This window comes from Corythoichthys intestinalis, chromosome 21, assembly GCF_030265065.1.
Source record: "Corythoichthys intestinalis isolate RoL2023-P3 chromosome 21, ASM3026506v1, whole genome shotgun sequence".
Classification (NCBI taxonomy): domain Eukaryota; kingdom Metazoa; phylum Chordata; class Actinopteri; order Syngnathiformes; family Syngnathidae; genus Corythoichthys; species Corythoichthys intestinalis.
Window position 1 is genome coordinate 36,999,857 of NC_080415.1, and position 22,969 is coordinate 37,022,825.

The following is a 22,969-nucleotide window of genomic DNA, read 5'->3' on the forward strand; positions in this document are numbered from 1 at the left end:
CAAGAGGAGCTATTCACAAATACACGCAGCAATCGAACGCCAGATTTCTGTTGAAAAAGTACCAAAGCTGTAGAGCATACAGACAGGAAGGACTGTCTCAAGAGTGATTTGTTCGAAGAGTTCAAGGTAACTATTATATTTTTCATACCATGCATGCATTTTGAAACATGAAAAAAAAGAAATGGGAGAAATTAGCCGCCACTGCATTGGCATCATAGTTCGCAATATTTACGTATAATAAATGCTAACTCCCCTTTTTGTTTTTTTTTTGCTTTTAATCAAGAATAGAGACTGTTTTACGAGCATATCTATAAATAATTTGGGGATTTAAGCATTTATTCACTGAACTTTTCACCGGAAAAGCTCTGTTTACATAAGGCAGCCGCTAGCTACATTCACTAACAGACTAGCATTGTACTTTGGCATCTTTATGTAAAATAAATGCTAACTGCATGTTTTTTTTTTTTGTGCTTTTAACTACGAATTGAGACTGTTTTACGTCCATATCTATAAAGAATTCGGGGATTTAGGCAGTTATTCAAAGGAAGTTTCACCGGAAAAGCTCTGTTTACATAAGGCGGCCGCTAGCTACATTCATTAACAGGCTAGCATTGTACTTCCACATATTTATGTAAAATAAATGCTAAGTGCCTGCTTCTTTTTTTTGCTTTTAACCAAGAACCAATACTGTTTTACGTACATATCTATAAAGAATTAGGGGATTTAAGCATTTATTCACAAGAATTTTCACCGGAAAAGCTCTGTTTACATAAGGCGGTCACTAGCTACATTCACTAACAGAGTAGCATTGTACTTCGACATATTTACGTAAAATAAATTCTAACTGGGCGTTTTTTTTTTGTTGCTTTTAACCAAGCATCGAGACTGTTTTACGTCCATATCTATAAAAAGTTCAGGGATTTAAGTATTTATTCACAAGAATTTTCACCGGAAAAGCTCTGTTTACATAAGGCGGCTGCTAGCTACATTTAGTAACAGGCAAGCATTGTACTACGACATATTTATGTAAAATAAATGCTAGCTGGATGTTTTTTTTTTTTTTTTTTGCTTTTAACCAAGAATCTAGACTGTTTTATGTCCATATCTATAAAGAATTCAGGGATTTCAGCATTTATTCTCAAGAATTTTTTTAAATTTTTTTTTTTAAATTCTTTTTATTGTTTTCCAGTCACAAATTAAATTGACATACATTCTTCAGCAATGGAATCCAATGTACACACTATGTGACCTTGACGTCTAAGCATACACGCAGAACCAAAAACAAAAACCACATACACAAACACACAGCACCTCGTCATTTACAGTATAAAATACTGTATAATAGGGCAATGTCTCTGCAGTTCAACAGCTCCTGATAACCCCCCACAGCGCTCACCAAAAATCAATACACAACCATGCATATATGAACTTTAGGTCCGGTGGGAGGGGCGGCCCCATACCTTATCACTAACGAGAAAGAAAACAAACAAACAAACAAGGAAGTATCATTAATCCGGAATCTGAGGCAAATTCAAGGCCCTAGCATACTTCAGGAAAGGGGTCCACCGCTCGAAAAATTTGTTTCTGCAGCCCCCCAGCGTACACCGGATCTTCTCCAAGTGGACACAATTTAAGATGGACTTTATCCATAGCGTATGGGACGGTGAGATGGGAGATTTCCACGCAAGCAGTATTAGTCGCCTTGCCAAAAGTGTAACGAAGGCAATTCTATCCTGATCCATCTTTGATAACTCTAACACAGATGAGGATGTTCCAAACAGCGCTATGGTGGGGTCTGGACTTATTTGCCTGCTACATATCTCTGAAACAGTCTTAAATACATCCAACCAAAAGTTACATAAAGATGGGCAAGACCAAAACATGTGGGCATGATTAGCTGGTGAACTGTTACATCGTGCACAGGTAGAGGCAACATCCTTATAGATTTTGGACAACCTATCCTTTGTCCAGTGTGCTCTATGAATAATTTTGCATTGAATAAGGCCATGCCGTGCGCAAATTGATGAGGAATGAACTCTTTTCAGTGCAGCCCCCCATACTTCTTCCGAAATCATCACCCCAAGTTCCTGTTCCCACAGTGCTTTAATTGGTGTCAGAGAGACATCTTGTAAACTACAGATTTGGCCGTAAATAGTTGATAAACTGCCCTTAAGTGAAGGCAAAGGTGTCAAAAATGTATCCAAAGCAGTCTCCTCCGGTAAAGTGGGGAAGCAGGTGTTTAAGCTGCTAACAAAACTGCGTACTTGCAAAAACATAAAGAAATTATTCCGAGGAATACCAAATTTGGTCATAACTTGTTCAAATGTTGCAAATGTGTTATCAATGTAAAGGTCCTTGAGCCTGCAGATACCTCTATTGGCCCAGGACGTAAAGGCATTGTGGTACATAGACCGTTGAAAAGCCGGGTTAGCAGCTATTGGGGTAGAGAATGAAACCGCTTGAAGCCCAAAATGGCGTCTGAACTGGTTCCAAATCTTTAATGTCACTCGCACACATGTATTCCGTGTAAATAATGCAAAAGGATTTGTAATAGTAGAGTGAACCAAGGAAGACAGTGTCGCGGGCTTGGATGACTTTGCCTCCATTTCCAACCATACTGGAACTGAAGTCTCTTCTGGACCTTTAAGCCAGTACTTAATGGTTTTAAGATTTGCCGCCCAGTAGTAAAACCTAAAATTTGGTAGTGCAAGACCGCCATCTATCCTGGCTCTCTGTAATAATTGTCTCCGTATTCTAGGGGGTTTCCCATCCCAAAGAAAAGACAATAGTGAACTATCCACTTTCTTAAAAAAATTCTGAGAAAGGAAAATAGGAAGACATTGAAAAAGGTAAAGAAATTTAGGAAGGGTGTTCATTTTAATTGCATTAACTCTAGCACTCAGCGACATCCGAAGTAGGGACCAGCGTTCCAAATCTTTTTTAGTGCGAGTCAGGAGGGGCACAAAATTTGCTTGATATAGTGCTTTAAATGTGTTTGTGATGCATATTCCAAGATACATAAATTGTTTCTCGGCTATTTTGAAGGGCAGAGTATCCAAAGGAAAAGACTTGGCAGCAGTATTAAGAGGCATCAGTTCGCTTTTATTCAAATTAAGCTTATAGCCTGACAGGCAACGAAACGCTGAAAGTGTTCTTAAAATGGCAGGCATGGATATTGGGAGCTCAGAGACATATAGCAGCAGGTCATCAGCGTACAATGACACTTTGTGTTCAATTCCATATCTAACTATTCCCTTTATGGTGGGTTGTAAGCGTAGAGATATTGCCAGAGGTTCTACGGCGAAGGCGAACAACAAGGGACTGAGGGGGCAGCCCTGACGTGTTGACCTTTGTAGAGAAAAGTAATCTGAATATGAGCTATTGGTCCTGACGGATGCTTTTGGGGATGAATACAACAGTTTGACCCATGAAATAAATCTAGGGCCAAACCCAAATTTGTTCAGTGTATAAAACAGATATCGCCATTCTACCCGATCAAATGCTTTCTCTGCGTCGAGTGAGATTAATGCCTCAGAGATATTAAGAGATTGTGGATTATACAAGACATTGAACAGTCGTCGCAAATTAAAAAAGGAGTGCCTGTTTCGAATAAACCCAGTTTGGTCGGGTGAAATAATAGAAGGAAGAACCGGATCCAGACGCATTGCCAGTATCTTGGCTAAAATTTTATAATCCACATTAAGCAGACTAATTGGTCTATACGACGCACAGTCAAGAGGGTTTTTGTTTTTCTTAAGAAAGAGACATATGGTTGCGTAATTCAAGGTTTGCGGGAGACACCCTTTATCTAGTGAGTCATTATACATATCGATCAACATGTGAGAAATTCTAGGGACAAGTTTCTTGTAGAATTCAATTGGAAAACCATCAGGACCGGGACTCTTGCCTGAACTAAGTGACTGGATTGCCCTATGGAGCTCCTCAGTTGAAATCGGCTGCTCCAGTACTTCGGCTATCTCTGCTCCAATCAATGGCATGGTTAAAGACTGAAAGAAGCCCTCCAGTTCTGGGGTGCTTGCCACCATTTCTGAGGTGTACAAGGCCTGATAGAAATTCTTGAATTCGTTATTAATTACCAATGGGTCTATTGAAGTACCAGTAGATGTTTTGATTTCAGGTATCTGGTTCAACACTGAGGAACAACGAAGCTTATGAGCCAACAGTTTACCCGCCTTATCCCCTTGTTCAAAGTAATTGCTTTTAGTCTTCATAAGGAGGTCTGTAACCTGGTCAGTGAGCAGTGTATTTAGTTCGGCTTGCAAAATTAAGCGTTCTTTATAGACACTGGGTGAAGGCGAAATGGCATACAAACTGTCCAATTGTCCAATACTGTGCATAAGAATTAACAAGCGCTCCCTTCTCAACTTGTTCTTGTGTGCAACATGTGAAATGATCCCTCCCCTAATAAAAACCTTGAAGGCCTCCCATAAAATGGATGCAGAAATATCTGGAGTTGTGTTGGTGCTCACAAAGAGGTCAACTTGATCTCCAAGAAAGTTTATGAAATCATCATCGCTAAGTAACTGGGTGTGAAGCCTCCAAGGTGGTCTTCGGGTGTTGGCATGTTGAAATGCTATTTCCATAACCAGAGGAGAATGATCAGATATAATAATGGGGTGATAGGAGCTGGATGTAACTGTGTGCAGAAGCCTATCATCCACTAGGAAATAGTCAATGCGCGTGAAAGTATGGTGAACTGGTGAAAAGTAGGAGTATGCACGCCCAGAAGGATTAAAAAACCTCCAAGAGTCCGATAGCCCAAGATCTGACATAAATGTTTTCAAGGTTTGTGCTGCTGATGATGCAGTAGAGGGCTTTGTAGAGGATCTGTCCAATACTGGATCAAGCCAACAGTTAAAGTCACCCCCCAAAATTAGCAAGTGTGAGTCAAGGCCTGGTAGAGCAGAAAAAATAGATTTAAAGAACTCCCCACTATCCCAATTTGGAGCATAAATATTCACAAGCAGCACTTTAGTGTCTAGCAGTCTGCCACTAACTATAATATACCTGCCATTGGGGTCTGCCATTACCTTCGTGCATGTGAAACTTACGGATTTATGAATCAAAATCGCCACACCTCTGGCCTTGCCCGAAAATGAAGAATGGAATACATGATTTACCCATCTGGTTTGAAGCACCATGTGTTGGTTTGATTTGAGATGGGTTTCTTGCAGGAACACTACATGAGCATTTAATTGGTGGATGTGATGCAAGACCTTACTACGCTTAACCGGGTTATTAATACCTCTACAGTTCCAGGTCAAAAAATTGAGGCCGCTCCCCCCAACCGGACGAGTAACACCCTGATTACTCATATTATATCAAGGAAGGAACAAAAAATCAAGAATTTAACCATTGTGAGCGCATCATGAGCGGGATAGTCCATAACTGAGTCTAGGGAGACCACTAAAAAATATACACACAAATGACGAGGTACTGAAAACACACAACTAAAATCTAATGAAGATAAATCTAACACTACCCACCAAACCCACTTTGCCGAAGCGTCTTCAAAACTGAAGCGCAAGCTACCCCTTAAACCAAACAATAAACTACAGCAAAACATGCTTACTATACGCGCTCCCTTTACTTCACCCCCACCCTGAGCCAGTGACCATATTCCTGAGTTCAAAGATGCCTCCACCGCCAGTATCTCAGATACACACCGGGGAGAAAAAATAAAATAAAATAAAATAAAATAAAAATGATAATAATAATAATAATAATAATAATATTAATAATAATAATAATGATAATAATAATAAAATAAAATAAAATAACAGAAGAAAGCGTCTATATACATATGTGCGTATGTTTCCCTTTGTCTCATAATTTAATCAAGATTGTAAGAAAGATCAGATGAGAGCCAATAGGCGCAATAAACAATAGTGTCAATATATTATTGTGAATGCGCGAGCAATCTAACCCTACAAAGAACACACACAAACTAAACACATTCTATGGTATTACCAGAAAGGATCCAGTCGATCCTATATACTACTAATGGAAGTTGAGACCATTTAAGTTGATAATTTAACAGCACAAAAAAGCATTATAAGCAGAGACCTTCAGAAACATTCCACAAATAAGTACGTCTCAATTCCAAAGACTGGGTATGCCTAAAGAATTGTTAAACCGAAATACTCAGTCAAACATTCAAAGGAGGGGAAAAAAAAAAAAAAAAAAAAAAAAACGTCTGAGGAAACAGCCCAGCAGCAGTAATGAAAAATGGACAAAATAAGACAAAGAAAAACACCGATTCCCCTTTAAATTAAAAATAAAAAAATAAAAATAAAAACTTATAGACGCCGAGCCCGTTTTCCTATGAAATATAATTCCAGTTTTCATACATCAATTACCCCGAGCCTTCAGTCCATCAACGAGGATCCAAGATCAAGCCTCCCCCATTAGCAGCCTCTCTCCCCTTGAAATGTTTATTTACAAAATCCGCCGCCAGTCCCGGATCGTCAAATTTATACATTGTGTTATCAGGCAGAGTCACTCTAAGAACCGCTGGATAAACGAGTCCGAATTTTACTCCCGGGCAAGCTCGTAGTCGCTGCTTGACAGCTCCAAAGCCAGCCCGCTGCTTAGCGACCGACGAAGTGTAGGCCGGAAAAATGGAAATCCTCTTACCCTTGTAGACAATGGGTGATACCTCCGAAGACTTCCTCAGAATCTCGTTGCGGACGTGGAGAAGATGAACCCGAATTACGACGGGACGCGGTGGTCCACCGTCCCGGGGCTTGTCACGCAGGATACGATGGGCCCGGTCTAGAAGCGGTCTCTCGGCGAGACCGAGCAACTCCTGCAGCAGCTTTGCCATGAATTCCGCCGGTCGCGGACCCTCCACTCCCTCCGGAATTCCGATGAGACGAATGTTATTTCGCCTCATTCTGCTCTCCATGTCCTCGCATTTGTCTTCAAGGTGAGTGATCTTAGTCAGCATCGAGCCAACGCTGGCCTCCAGCTCCATGATGCGTGCATCATTGTCGGTAGCATGCTGCTCTAGCTTAGCCAGAGTAGCTCCCTGAGCCTCGAGCTTCTGGTGCATACCTGCGACCGCCGTCTTGAATTCACCCTTCATCAAAGACATCTCCGATCTTAAATTGGTAGACAACGAGTCGATTTTGTCAAACAGGTCCATCTTAAGGGCACCGATGGTGGATTGTAGAAGCTCTGCATATGTAGAATCCACAGGCCCCAAAATAGCAGCGTCAATTGGGAGTCCAGGCTTGCCGCGGCTTGATTTACTTGAATCCGTTTTAGGACGGGAGGAGGTCATTGCCAAACGGATCTTGGAGTGATCGCTCAAAAAGAATATAACAAACAATTGGGAAGAAAACGAGCCCAGTAAAACACGGTTTGGACGGTTTAAGTTTATAAATTGGTCATCGGCTCAGGAGCGGCGTTGAAACGCGTCCTACTCCTCGCCCATCCCGAACAATGCCCTATTCTCAAGAATTTTTAACAAAAAAAACTCTGTTTACATAAGGCGGCTGCTAGCTACATTTACTAACAGACTAGCATTGTACTTCCACATATTTACGTAAAATAAATGCTAACTGTTCGCTTTCTTTTCCTTTTAACCAAGAATCGAGACCGTTTTACGTCCAAATCTATAAAGAATTCAGGGATTTAAGCATTTATTCACAAGAATTTTCACTGGAAAAGCTCTGTTTACATCAGGCGGCTGCTAGCTACATTCACTAAGAGACTAGCATTGTACTTCGACATATTTACGTAAAATAAATGCAAGCTGGAAGATTTTTTTTTTTTGTGTGCTTTTAACCAAGAATCTAGACTGTTTTATGTCCATATCTATAAAGAATTCAGGGATTTTAGCATTTATTCTCAAGAATTTTCAACGAAAAAAGCTCTTTGTCTGTGATTCCACTCGGTCAGCTTTGATGGCCTTGCCAACATTGCAGGCCCCCTATTTATCAGCCCCGCGCCCCATATCCCGTCAATACTTTATGAAGTGTATGGTGTCGATGTAAACTTGAGTGTGCATGGAAAATGCGATCTTTAACCCCTTCAGGCCCGCATTATTTCTGCTGGGCAAAAATAAATAAATAAATAAATCTTCGCTGATCTACTCAAATACCAGAACAAAGTGCATTATTTTTGGTCGGAGATATAGCATGCTTTTATTGGTTATTTTAAATGTTAATGTTACATTGTTTTTAATGAGAAATGAGCACTTACGTTTGCCTTTTTTGAAGTTGCCTTTTGTCTCAGCCATTTTCAAAGAGCCAAAACTAGCAAAGAGGGCGTGCTAAACCTCATGATTTAATTTTGATGGGTAAAGTTTTGTCCAATCATCTCCCAGAAGTGGCAATAGCAACTAAATTCAGTGCATTTACTGTCTTTCAGCAGCATGCTCAGGTCTGAAGTGGTTAAAAAAGCCATCTCTGTTTGAGTCTACAGCATTATCTGCATAGCTTTTTATGACTTAGTACAGTGATCTCTGGCTATTTCGCTCTTCATACTTCGTTCCCAAAGTTCATCGCCGTTTCTTCAAATTAAAAAATAAAGTATTTTATAGAGATGTCCCGATCCGATCAAGCACAGCCTCTTCCTCCTGCTGCTTTTCTTGCTCAGCAGGAGTTTGCTTGTTAAAGTTAACAATGATTGACATGTTTGAAGCTTTGATCTTGCCAGAGAAGATTCAAAGCTTCAGATTTATCAATCATCGTTAAGCTTGTTAAACACTAGCGGTAGGCTCATTGTTTTAAGTTTTAAGTGATGAGAGGCTGGCCTGAGCAGCGTGAGTGGATTTGAGTGCACTCTATCAATGAAGCATTTAATAAAGACGAACATTTTACTACCCAATTCTTGTTTAAAAATAATACGGTGAGACAGTAACTTGTTTAAAACTTTTTTCTTACTTATACTTTGGGGAAAAAATGGGAAAACATGTCTTGTATGTAACTATTTCCACTAATAAAGCTGAATAAATACATCGAACACACCCAAAAAAAAACAAAAAAATGTCTTCATGTAAATAAGCTCCGCCTCTACTGAAAGGATTTTTGATTATCGCTGGGGGGTGCTCCCCATTATCCGAGAAAACGAAGGATCACAGTAATTCCATAGAGTCAATATTACAGAAGATAAGATTTTTGTGTCCCTTGAGGTGGTGCTAAAACAAACAGTAAAGAATTCAGCGAAAGTATGCTGATTCCAACAAATGGCACGCTGCTCTAGGACACACTGCTTCCAATTCTGACGGCAGACAGAATGCATCACAAGTGAAACTCCAATTGGGATGCAAAAAGCAAAAGAGGAAGTGTCACGCAGCAATATGTGCAGCAAAAATCATACTGCGACTTCTCAAAGTTGCCTTTCATATAAAACCGTAACAGTGCCTAGTCAGAATAAACAAGCGGTCACGCGCGGTCAACAAGGCGGTCATGCACACATCATGTGGGCTTTTACATGATGGCCTGGATTTCTAATTTGCCTGGCCTAATATCAGATAATTGTGTTTGCAATCGTCGAGAAATGCCACAAATTGAAAATTTGAATCCATTGCTAAAATCATCTTTTTTTATATATATATATATATTTTACAAGGTTGTTTGTGCAAAAACACTGTCAATACATCAATCCATATGACACATGCTGAAATACTTACTTTGATCTGCAGAGTTTCTCATTTTTAGTTCAAGCTGACGTGAGTACGACTCCAGCGTCGCCACTCGGCCCTGCAGTTCCTTCCTCTCCCCATCCAAAGAATCTTCATTTGCTATGTATCTCTGCAGATGAACACAAAAAAAAAGCAATTAGCTGTGGCCCTGAAAAAGCCATTGGGAGTTTTGACTTTATACATTTATTAGGAAGAATTCATATATATACAGTATATTAGGGTGTTAAAAAAGATATAGATTCTGAGATATATCGCGATAAAACGTCACGCAATTCTCGTATCGATTCAAAATCCGTCTGTATCAATCCTTACTGGTGATTTTTTTGGTGGAAATAAACAATACAGTGGCTGCATTTCTATTTCCGTCCTCTAGCTGGCAGCGCGCAGCATTCTTGCCATCAATGTTTCTGTTACAGCACAATTAGCTCCCTTGCACATTACGAGTTCTCAAATTAGGAGCCCCAACTACCACCTGCAGTAGTCAGATTGTATTTTGATTCTACTACAAAAATATCATTCCATATTTTCCGCACTAAAAGGCATAGCTTCAATGAATAGCCTATTTTAAAACTGTTTTCATATACAGTGATACCCTCTACATTCAAATTTAATTCGTTCCATGACCTGGTTTGCAAGTCGAAACAGTTCTATGTTGTTTTCCGAAATTTCCAGGTTCGCGGTGAAGCAGTAACAGGCACACTTTTGCAAAATAGACAATGTTTATTGATTAGAAAATGCAGAATAAATGAGATTTATTGATTACAATCCCACAAGAGCAAGCAAACAGATATCAAAAACAAGCAAACAAATGGTAACGTGATGCTAGATTTGAGTTTGTCAATCTCAGAATCCCCGCGTTACGTTACAGCACAACTAGTTGTCCCTTAGCAATGAAAATCGCTTACCAAGACAAACGAGTGGGTAGCCAACAACACTCCAGTAAAGCGGCAAAGGGACGAAGCCAGGCGATCCGTACGTGACCCGCTGGCGGACCTCACGGGTCGCCCGGAAATGTCCGGTTTTGTAAGGACGCACCCCTCGGAGGCGGAGAGGCCAACTTCAGCCCCCGAGCGGCGCGGCCCCGTCCAATCACAAACATTTAAGCTACTTTTGGTTCAGCCCCCATGAAAAACGGCTTTTCACATGGGACAAATGAGCTGTGCTGCAACAGATGCCAACAAATGGTAAATATTATGGGTACAAATCAAGTTATCTCGTGAGATTCTCAAGCGCGTCTCCTAACTATTGGAACAAGGTGAAAAACAATAGAAGTTGTTACAATCTATGTCACAGAAGCAATCCTACATCACAAAAGCATAATGTAATATTTTCCCACATCATATGTCGAGCGGGATTTTCCATAAATATATAATTTGATGAATTTGTTCCACAGCCCAACAACCATTGCTAAATTCTTAATAAATACTGCTGGTACGATTACAAATAGCAATTACACAGAGCAACACAAATAAATTATAAATACAAATTGTAATCATAATAAAAATAACGTAACGAATGGGGTTCTAATGTTGGGGTTGCGTTTTACATGCTTTTCCTGAGCGTAGATTTGTGAAGAAAAAATCCTACTCTTACGCTACTTTGGGCTGCACAAGAGTCATTACATTTTTCCTCTTACTTCTACATATTAATTATTTTTTTAGCCAGCGATGCTAAGAGTAGCGTTACGGATTTCACCAATGAGACGTCACACCAATGACTCCATTACACCAATCAGACGCAAGGTTGTTGTTCTATGATCATGCAAGCTTGTTCAATCAAGCACATTCAAAGCACCGTAACAAATGAAGTATTCGTCATAGAGCGCCGCCCTCGACATGAATCGAAATCGGGGATTTAAAACTCTCTCCCAGTTTTTATTTGGCACCGATTGACCACGGAAAACGGGAGATATGATACTTTTAATTTCATAATAGTAATTAAGGAACTGCAGTATTCACAACTCAAAACACGAACTGTTTTCTCCACTAGAGGGCAGGGCGCTCATGTTCTTTGGACGAATAATGCTTCATTACTGTTTTTTTCTCTCTCTTTAATTTAATGATTTTTTTCCCCCCGTTTGGCTTAATGTCGTTATGTAATGGGTTATTGTACAGTATCATTGTAACAACAGTTCATATAGATAAGTTTGTGCTGAGAAAAAAAAAACATTGTTTAAAAACAACAACAACAAAAAAATCAAACAAAAATAAGCAGTTACTCAAAATGTTACTCATTACTTGAGAATTCTTTTCACTGGATACTTTTTTTACTTCTACTTGGGTACATTTTTTGGATGACTACTTTTACTCTTAATTGACTATTATTATTTTTGAAGTAACGCTACTATTACTTGAATAAAATTTTTGGCTACTCTACCCACCTCTGGCTACGACAGACAGTTGCCGTGTTGTGTTACACAAGTTTTGAAATAAATGATTAAAAACCTGACGAAGTTGGCAACTTCCTTACCAATGTTACAATAATAATAATAAATTGGAAATAAAAAAGCATTTTTATTGCCACTTTAACTTATAGAGACTGGCAAAAGGAGGTCAGAAACCAGCCATTTTGTCGAGCAAGTTCACTCACACGCACACTACGCTTATATTTTTCTATCATTACCTTCTTAATTTAACGATTAGCATCATCTTTTGCCTTTTTTCACTACCTTCACTCCGCCATGCGTCCGTCTTGCGGGAAAACAATGAAAATGCAATGCTGTCATAAATCATCGTGTTTGCAGTATGTCGTCATATGTCGAGGCAAATGACGAGTCAAATTTTACATCGGATGACGAAAGGATCGTATGTCCAAGCCATTGTAGGTACCACTGTATAGGGTCCACTGCATTATAAGGTGCAGTTATAATAGTAGTAGCACTCACGTTATGCATTAGCTAGATGGAGCTGCACAAAAGGGCACTATTGATCCATATCTAAGGCACATCGGATTATAAGGCGCACTTTTGAGAAAATGGAAGTCTTTAAGGTGCACCTTATAGTGACGAAAATACAGTATTTTAACATTATGTGATATTGTCTTATGTCCAAGTTGTATTTATGTACAGCATTTTGTTGCAGCTGCATTGCCCCCAGTACATTACTATATAAATGGATCATTAAGGCTACTGTTAGTTTAGTTCTGTGTAATCAATTAAACAGCATGGTTAGGTCTTTCACAGTCATATTACAGAACCACTGTGGAAAATAGATGGGTAAACCACAACTCGATATGAGAAAGTGTGCTTGAGAGTAAGAAAATATAGACACACAGCACCTGTTTTTAAATTATCCGTGTCATCGATGAATGACGCCAGAAACACCACTAAACAATTTAGGCCTTGTTTTTGGTTTAATGTCTATGGTAACTGTGCGGGTTCAGAATTAAGACCTTAAAACTGTTCTTTACAATAAAATACGAACAACTAAAGTGGCACACAGTGAAGGGTGGACCGTAGACCAAAATATGTTGATTGGACTATTGAGGGTAAAGAAAACATTTACCCTCCTCATATGATAGGAATTTTGTACATGTACAACACAAAAGGTGAAACATTTCATTTCTAATAGTTTTCAAGTAAGGACTACTGTAAGTATGGAATGTTGAAAGGTACACTAGATGGACACTTGGCTAAATTCATATGACTGCCGAGTCTTTTTCCAAGCATGTTGCTTGTAAACATGCAACCTTGTGATGTGAGCTCCAATTCATAATAAGCTCTGACCCAGGGGCTGATGTCATCTGCAAACAGATGAGGATCAGCAGAGCGCCCCACCACAAAAAAGCCTCTATTTATGAAACTATCACATTGTTGCCCAGGGTTAGCATGATATCCAAAAAAGACATCCTTCAAGAAGCCTGCAACTTTTTTCTCGCACCACCGATCAAATGAGAAGTTACTTGCTTTGGGGGTCTGAGTGACAACAGTACACACTTGAGTGTCATTAGAATACAGCAAAATCACACAAAATATGTGGAATTCTGTTCTTAATCATGAAGGTTAAATTTGTCTCGGTATTACATATAGGCCGACATATCGGTCGGCTGACATATCGGGCCGATTTTGGAAATTTGGCATAAGCATGTGCCGGTTACCGGTTTCAAGGTTTTAGTTTTCTGAGTGCATCTCTGATCCATGCAATATTTGCGGCAACTGTGGTGTAATTCAATGGGAGATTCATCTGAAAAATCCACCTTTTGCCACAAAACAGTGAAGTTTGGTGGTGGCAAAATCATGGTGTGGGGTTACATCCAGTATGGGGGTGTGCGAGGGATCCGTAGGGTTGAAGGCAATATAAATAGTCTGAAATATCAACAAATCTTAGCTGCCTCTTACATTCCTAACCATAAAAAGGGACAAATTCTGCAGCAGGATGGTGCTCCATCGCATACTTCAATCTCTACCTCAAAGTTCCTCAAGGCAAAGAAGATCAAGACCCTCCAGGACTGGCCAGCCCAGTCACCAGACATGAACAGGATGTAAGAGGAAGCATGGAAGACGAAACCCAAGAATGTTGATGAACTCTGGGAGGCATGCAAGACTGCTTTCTTTGATGTTCCTGATGACTTTATCAATGAATTGTATGAATCCTTGCCGAACTGCATGGATGCAGTCCTTCAAGCCCATGGAAGTCATCCAAAATTTTAAATTTGGATCTCACTGCACCACTACTTAATTCTCTTATGTTATGTAACATATTTTTGTATTTGAAGTACAATTTTTGTTCAATTTTCACATTACTTTCTGTAAGCGAGAAAACTTTTGTCTTGCCAAAATTTGACCTTTATGTCTTCATTAAATGATAAATCTTTTTTCAATGAAACATATTTTTGTACATTCAATATCATTTGGGAGGGTCTTAGCTTTCATATGAGCCATTTCTAAAACTAAGGGAATAATTAAAAGTCAGGTTATTAGCAATTGTTACTCCAAAATGGATAAGCGACAAGACTTTTGTCAGGGAGTGTATTTCAATTTTATTTAAAATATTTCAGTTATTCATTTTTTGCTATTTCATTCCTTTATTTCAACATTATATTCATTTTGATGTTCCTATTTTTAAATATGTTGTGAAAAATAAAGAAATCCTGTTCAATTTATTTTTTTCAACCCATAAATCTCAAAATAACACCTTTTAGAGCTATAATTGCAATACCATGATACCGTAAAACCGCTGTATTTTTTGCTTAAGGTTATCATACCGTCAAAATCTCATACCGGCACATGCCTAATTTGACGGATGTTGGTATCGTCCTTTTTGTAATCTCACCAGACGATATGAAAAAGTTCATTTAAAACTAGGCATAGGTCTGTCAAGCCTATTTTCAGCTTGATGAAAGCCTAACGATTTTTCTTATTTCAAGAAATCTGTGTAAAATTTACTTGAAGCTCTGGCAGATAATTTAGCTTATTTCTAGTAGATTTATACTGAAAACAAGCAAATTTGACTAGAAAGGGAGGTGTGTATTTGTAGTGTCAAAGGAGCGAGGACCTCCCGGGGGAGAGGGGGTATGTCAGCCCATGCCGCGATCAAGCCGAGCAAACATGCCGGTTGAGTCGCCTGTCACGTGACCAAATCTACAAAAATATGTTTCCACCTAAATAGTTGTACAGTGATCCCTCGTTTTTCACGGTCAATGGGGACCAGAACCCGGCGCGATAAGTGAAAAAAACGTGAATTAGCCCCCCCCCCCCCCCAAAAAAAATACTCTTTTCTGTGTTTGTGTTCAATGTATTTATTCAGATTTAGCAGTGGAAAGAGATACAAGACATGTTTTTTCATTTTTTCCCAAAGTATATTAAAAAAAAATATGTCTCTATATATATATTTTAATAAATGGTTTTTAAGCACTTCAAAAACTTGTTACTGAATTATTTTTAAACAAGAATAAAGTACAAAAATGCTTGTCTTTATTAATGCTTCATTTAGTGAGTCCATTCAGATCCGCTCAAGCTGTTCACTTACACACCATGAGTTGCCACAGCAACTGTTTAACAAGTTAAAAGATGATTGACGCATGTGGCACTTTTAAACTTCGGCTTCCAAGCATCTGTGGCAAGATCAAACATTAAACGTCTGTCAATCATCGTTAACTGTAATAAGCAACTCCAGTGCACTGCCTGACCAACAAACAGCAGCAGGAGGGAGAGTGAGACTACCGGTATGTGATTAGCTCGGGACGGCTCATTTGTATTTTTCTTTAAAAAATTTTAATTGAAAAAAAAAAATCCGCAACAGACTGAGAGCGCCAAGTCTGTAGCACGAAGTAGCAAGGGATGGCTGCAGTATTTTTCTGCTGTACTGTAGTAGATAAGCAGCAAAGAATTGATGCATTTCGATTTGACATTCTTGACATTGTCCATTGATTTCGGAACAATAAACTCTTAATAATAAGTTGTTTTTTTAATTGCAAAAAATTACAGTTACAACAGCAAGAAGGTGAATACATATTTCACACACAAATGTTGTGAATTCTCGTCCCTAATCATTTGAACAAATTTACACAAACAATTATGTTTATTTCCTTGACCTGAATTCTCAGCCTGTCACTCGTAATATGGCAAAAAAACGTAGGATTGCACATCCAGAAAATGGATTTCCCCACTTGCTGTCATGCACTCTTCGCTAACATTGCACAGATAATGTTCCTTTTGTCCCTAACTTCCAATACACTAACACATGTGGCTCCAGCACAAGCGCATGAATGCAAGCAAACACACAGGGCACCACTGTATCATGCTCAATTGACTGGCTGAAATGAACTTTGTCTATTGCTCCAAAATCTCTTGGTTGCTGCAGAGAGCTTCTGGGAAGACCATATTCACACTGCTGTTGCCATAGTTGTGCGCTCCCTGTTGTTGTGGTATTACGGTTAAAAGAAACCAAAGTGATGAGCCGTGTGCACATGTGATTAGAAGCACACTGAATAAAGAATTGTTCCACTCAAGTCTTGGCCTTAAAACAGAGCAGACCTCGTTACAAAAAATATATTTCAAGACTGTTTTTTCACAAAAATTGCCTATGCAAGCCATGCCAACTCATCACTGAATATCTACACTCACCGGCCACTTTATTAGGTAGACCTGTCCAACTGCTCGTTAACAGTTAATTTCTAATCAGCCAATCACATGGCAGCAACTCAGTGCATTTAGGCATGTAGACATGGTTTAAGACAATCTCCTGCAGTTCAAACTGAGCATCAGCATGGGGAAGAAAGGTGATTTGAGTGACTTTGAACGTGGCATGGTTGTTGGTGCCAGAAGGGCTGGTCTGAGTATTTCAGAAACTGCTGATCTACTGGGATTTTCACGCACAACCATCTCTAGGGTTTACAGAGAATGGTCCGAAAAAGAAAAAATATCCAGTGAGTGGCAGTACTGTGGGCGGAAATGCCTTGTTGATGCCAGAGGTAACAGGAGAATGGCCAGACTGGTTCGAGCTGATAGAAAGGCAACAGTGACTCAAATAACCACCCGTTACAACCAAGGTAGGCAGAAGAGCATCTCTGAACGCACAGTACGTCGAACTTTGAGGCAGATGGGCTACAGCAGCAGAAGACCACCCCGGGTGCCACTCCTTTCAGCTAAGAACAGGAAACTGAGGCTACAATTTGCACAAGCTCATCGAAATTGGACAATAGAAGATTGAGAAAACGTTGCCTGGTCTGATGAGTCTCGATTCCTGCTGCGACATTCGGATGGTAGGGTCAGAATTTGGTGTCATCAACATGAAAGCATGGATCCATCCTGCCTTGTATCAAAGGTTCAGGCTGCTGGTGGTGGTGGTGTAGTAGTGTGGGGAATATTTTCTTGGCACTCTTTGGGCCACTTGGTACCAATTGAGCATCGTTGGAACGCCACAGCCTACCTGAGTATTGTTGCTGACCATGTCCTTCCCTTTATGACCACAATGTACCCAACTTCTGATGGCTACTTTCATCAGGATAATGCGCCATATCATAAAGCTGGAATCATCTCAGACCGGTTTCTTGAACATGACAATGAGTTCACTGTACTCAAATGGCCTCCACAGTCACCAGATCTCAATCCAATAGAGCATCTTTGGGATGTGGTGGAACGGGAGATTCGCATCATGGATGTGCAGCCGACAAATCTGCACCAACTGTGTGATGCCACCATGTCAATATGGACCAAACTCTCTGAGGAATGCTTCCAGCACCTTGTTGAATCTATGCCACGAAGAATTGAGGCAGTTCTGAAGGCAAAAGGGGGTCCAACCCGTTACTAGCATGGTGTACCTAATAAAGTGGCCGATGAGTGTATAAAGAAACTGTTTGTTTATGTTTATGGTTTGTTATGGTATGCTATGCTATGCTACGTTACATAGCAGATTCATTCTTATCTTGGCTTCTTTTAGGGCTGCAGCTATCGATTATTTAGGTAATCGATTAATCTATCAGTTCGAATAATCGAGTAATCGGGTGACAAACATTTAATGCATTGCAGAATAAATTTTAGGATATGTAAAACAAATAAGTGTTTATGTTAATAATTAATATTTATATTGGCTTGCTAAGATTACACTTTCAACAGACCGTTAAATGTGAATACAAATTCCTGAGTGTTTCTTCAAACTATGCAGAATTGCACTTTTGTTTCATGAGAGCAATTAATGCATTTAAAAAGAAATGAAAAAAAAACGATGATCTAAGTACAACAAAAGAACAAGTGGCCAACTTGCATCGCAAATGTCCGCTAGCTTAAAGGCTATGTTTTTTTTTTTTTTTTTTTTTAACAAATGCTCTTATAAAATCGCTATAACACATATTCCCACAAAAAGCTGATATACTTCTAAACGACATAACGAATGCATAAACAAACATATTAGCTCAAACAAAAACATACCTTACGTTGGTCTTAACAGGGAGCAGCTGGATTCTGCTATGTTCGACGAGTTATGTCATATTCACTGTTGCTAGAGGGCAGTGTTTCCACCCAAATCAATAAAGCTAAATGCAAACACTTACAAAACAAACCAGTACCACATCACTCAGTGATTGAATCCTCAAAGCAGCAAAATTTGATTTGAAGCGTTTTTCTAGTCGAATTACTCGAGTTAATCGATTAATCATTGCAACACTAGCTTCTTTAATATTCGATAATTGTTGTATCGCCGTATTGTGAGAAAAATCATTGCTATTTTTCATTGTTTCAGTGTCCGATAGACTTATTTATACGTCTTTTATGTTTTTTTTGTTTTGTTTTGTTTTTTTAAAGACATCTCTGGGTCGTGATTCAATTTAGCTCCAAAGCACAAAGCTGAAAATCCATTTTAAAGCAATAAAACCGGCCACTGGAGAACAGTAGCGCATTTGTTAAGACCAGCAACCCGATTCAACAGCAACGAACGGCCGGGCCACATGGTCGGACTGCCGGCGAAAGGATGTCAGGCAGTGGACGACCGAGCAGAACAACCGGGACCACCAGTGCAGCGGACAATGTCGTTGAGTCCGTGCTGCTCGCCGAGCAGACCCCGCAGAGACTCAAAAAAATCCATCATTATGAGACATACGTCGATGAGGGAAAAATTTACCCGGCTGTCGCAGCCACAACAGCGTCACCTCAGTTAGTTATGTGTAAATAAATTGTTACTTTGCTATCAAAAGCTCTATTTGTCTTGTTGTTTATCTTATTTTGTAAAAGGAAAACATTATTGAGATGTTTGGGATGCAACTAAAGCAAAAATGAGCTGTTAAAGTCAAAGTTATGTTTGAAATGTATGCTTTTACAAAAAATGTCTGTTTTTTTCATCAGAAATTGGAAAATTGCTCAAACTAAGCTATTTTCTAATGCTGATTTCTAAAGAATGGAAAAAGATATGAACTAACTTTTTCTCTGCTGAAACAAGAGAGTCTAATCTTTGTTTTGGTGGGTTCCATGTTTATATAGCAATACAACAGAATTTTCTGTGGGCCTTGCAAAATCAGTCAAAAAACGGCCAGGCGCGAAGAGCCCAGCTCCGGTGAAAATGGCTGGAAGTGAATGAGTTAAACGAATCCTCATAGCAGCAAAATTTGATTTCAAGCATTTTTCTCGTCGAATTACTCGAGTTCATCGATTAATTGTTGCGGCACTAGCTTATTTTAAATTCGACAATTGTTGTATCGCCATATTGTGAGAAAAATCATCGTTATTAACAAATCCTATCATATCGTGAGGTACCCAGAGGTTCTCACTCCGACTTCAAACTGGCTGTTCTGTTGTGTGTGTTTCTTTATTTTTCACTAGAGTTGGAAAAAGTTTCCATGATCTAGCAGACAATCAAACAGGTGCCGGGGGAGCGGTAGAAAACCGCTGTCTAAATATATCCAACACCACTATATGTAGCCCCCGAAACCACTGTCTGCCACTTTCAGTACAAAACGTGCTTGTTTGCCCTGTACAGAACAATAATTTACTTGTATGAGGAGGACCAAGCATATTAGAAACCTTAACCGGGTATTGTGTTAAATATGATCCCATTGGTTGCATCCTGCATCTCTAGTCACCCCTGACTGGACAAAAGTATTGAGGGAAGTCCTTGTTTTTCCCTAAGAATTTCCTGCCTTGCCTTTTCCTCCTCACTATTGAGATAAAGCTCTCGCTGGAGGTATTCCTCTGGGCTTGGAGCAATGGCAAATGGGATTTGGCTTCAGTAATGCGTATGTTTGATGAAATTAGCAAGACTATTTCTTGGAATGTCACCAGCCCGCTTAACGAGAAGATTATATTAAGTTGTGTTTTGCGCCCTTATTGGCATACTTTGATGTGCTATAGTATTGGTTGCCTCCTGTAAAGAGCTTTTATTAGCCTTTTAACCCATAAAGCTGCCACAACATTAACATTGACCATTTTTTGTTGTTGCAAACAAGTTGTGTTGTTTACAGACCAGCAAAATGATAAAAAGGCAATACAGAAGGGACTTGTTCGGCATGTTTAGCTGCGTATCTAATTTTAAAAAGCTTTTTAATGGATGACAAATCGTTGCTTGCTATGGATAATGAAATGTACTATGTGTGTGTGTGCTGATCAGATGTTTTCTAAGTACTCAGCCAAAATATGTCAAGTACTTGAAAATTTTCTAAGCTATTTGGAGACCAAAATTTGAATGTTTTCACGACACTTGACTGTCACAAGTGTACAGTGGTATGAAAAAGTATCTGAACCCTTTGGAATTTCTCACGTTTCTACATACAATCACCACCAAATGTGATCTGATCTTTGTCAAAATCACACAGATGAAAAAACAGTGTCTGCTTTAACTAAAACCACCCAAACGTTAATAGGTTTTCATATTTTAATGAGGATAGTATGCAAACAATGACAGATGGGGGCAAAAATTAGCAACTGAACCATCACATTTTTTTTTGCCAACAATCGTCCCGCTTTGTTTCAGTGTTACATCAGTAAATCAGCGAGCACTGTTAGCATCATATCAGGTGGCATACCAAGTTGCTCAGTGCAAAATAGCGAAAATAAAAAAACTGTCCCACTGTCTAATGACAGTGTTGTTTTTATTCTATTATTTTTTCTTTTTTTCGGTCAAATTATTTGAATTTATTAATATTTATTGATTGATTTTATCAAATTTTATTTTTCACTATTAAAAGTGTCCAAAAAATGTACCGTGAATGTATTTTTACAGATTGGATGTGACTTTTTTTTCTTTTTATTCAGGCAAAGTGATGCACTTTAAGTCTTTTCGATACTTTATTATTAGTTGAGCTACATTTTTTCCTTAATATTAAGAAGAACACAATGTTATACAGAGGTGTACTTATAATAATAATTTATAGGCAAACGATACCATTTACAGTGGCGGCAGGGAGTTGGGGGGCATGAAATGTTTACGTCTTCGTGGGGGGCGTAACAAAGTAATTGAGAGGCACTGCTTTAATGATTGCAAGTTGTCCAGGCCCTGAGACAGCAAAACAGCCCCAATTCATGATGCTTCCTACACCATCCTTCACGGTGGGGATGAGGTGTTGATGTTGGTGAGCTGTTCCATTTTTCCTCCACACAAGACGTTGTGTGTTACTAAACTTTGGTTTCATCAGTCCACAACATATTTTGCCAAAACTTCTGTGAAGTGTCCAAGGTACTTTTTGCGAACATTAAATGAGCGAGCAACAATGTTTTTCAGACAGCAGTGGCTTCCTCCGTGGAGTCCTCCCATGAACACCATTCTTGGCCATAATTTTACATGTAGCTGATGTGTGCACAGAGATATTGGACTGTACCAGTGATTTCTGTAAGTCTTTAGCAGACACTCTAGGGTTCTTTTTTTACCTCTCTGAGTATTCTGCGCTGAACTTTTGGCATCATCTTTGGTGGACGGCAACTCCTTGGGAAAGAACATTGCAAAACTCACTCCATTTGTAGACAACTTCTCTGACTGTCGATTGATGAACATCCAGACTTTTAAAGATGGTTTTGTATCCTTTCCCAGCTTTATACAAATCCACAATCCTTGATCGCAGATCTTCAGACAGCTCATTTGACAGAGCCGTGATGCACATCAGACAATGCTTCTCATCAAAACATTTCTTACCACGTGTGTGTTTTATAGTAGGCAGGGCAGCTTTAAACCACTCATCAGTGTATGGGCACACGCCCGACTTAAAATGTTTGGTAAAGATTGGCTTCAATTGCTCTTTAAGTCTCCTTAGGCAGAGGGTTCACTAACTTATTTCCCCCCCTTCTATCATTTTTTGTATGCTATCCTCATTAAAATATGAAAACCTATACATGTTTAAGTGGTTTTAGTTAAAGTAGACACTGTATTTTCATCTGTGTGATTTTGACAAAGATCACATCACATTTGATGGTGATTTTATTCAGACCATATGAATGCAGCATATGGATTTGTTGTGGTTTACTTACCGTGGTGCTTAATTCTGGATTCAATTGCAAAATTACGATCAATGTGACAAGCGCGAGTCCGCTAGGCCTCATGTGGTTGAATGTAAAGGCTGGAAAAAAACGACTGTTTTTATTTACATTAAGTTGATATGTGATGATGTACAATAAATCCAGCTAGACAATTACATGAGTCACACAGCCACCCAGGCATAAGATATTTCACACTGATGCCCAAAGAACTAAATATGATGTGGTGACACTCAGGGGTCAAAGGTTGACCTCAGAGCTCGGGAGCATGTTATAACAAGACTAATGATCAGAACACTCCTTTGTGACTTGTCGCACTTGTCACTCAACAGCTTAACTTGCGATCTAGTGCCAAGAAATACAAAAATATTAAGGTGTGTCAACACACACAAAGTCATTAATAGTCG

At 39.3% G+C, this 22,969-nt stretch overlaps 1 protein-coding gene across 3 annotated transcripts in view; it reads right to left on the reverse strand.

Annotated features, from left to right (window-relative positions):
- Positions 1-22,969, reverse strand: part of spag9b (sperm associated antigen 9b) — a 67,882-nt gene that overhangs the window by 40,679 nt on the left and 4,234 nt on the right. The window contains exon 2 of one of the 3 annotated variants that reach the window (XM_057825767.1): positions 9,662-9,782. In XM_057825767.1, the coding sequence (XP_057681750.1) occupies positions 9,662-9,782 (121 nt within the window). Of the gene's footprint in view, positions 1-6,657; positions 9,620-9,661; positions 9,783-22,969 lie in introns of those variants that run through there. The other 2 variants (XM_057825766.1, XM_057825765.1) reach the window with 2 other exon arrangements.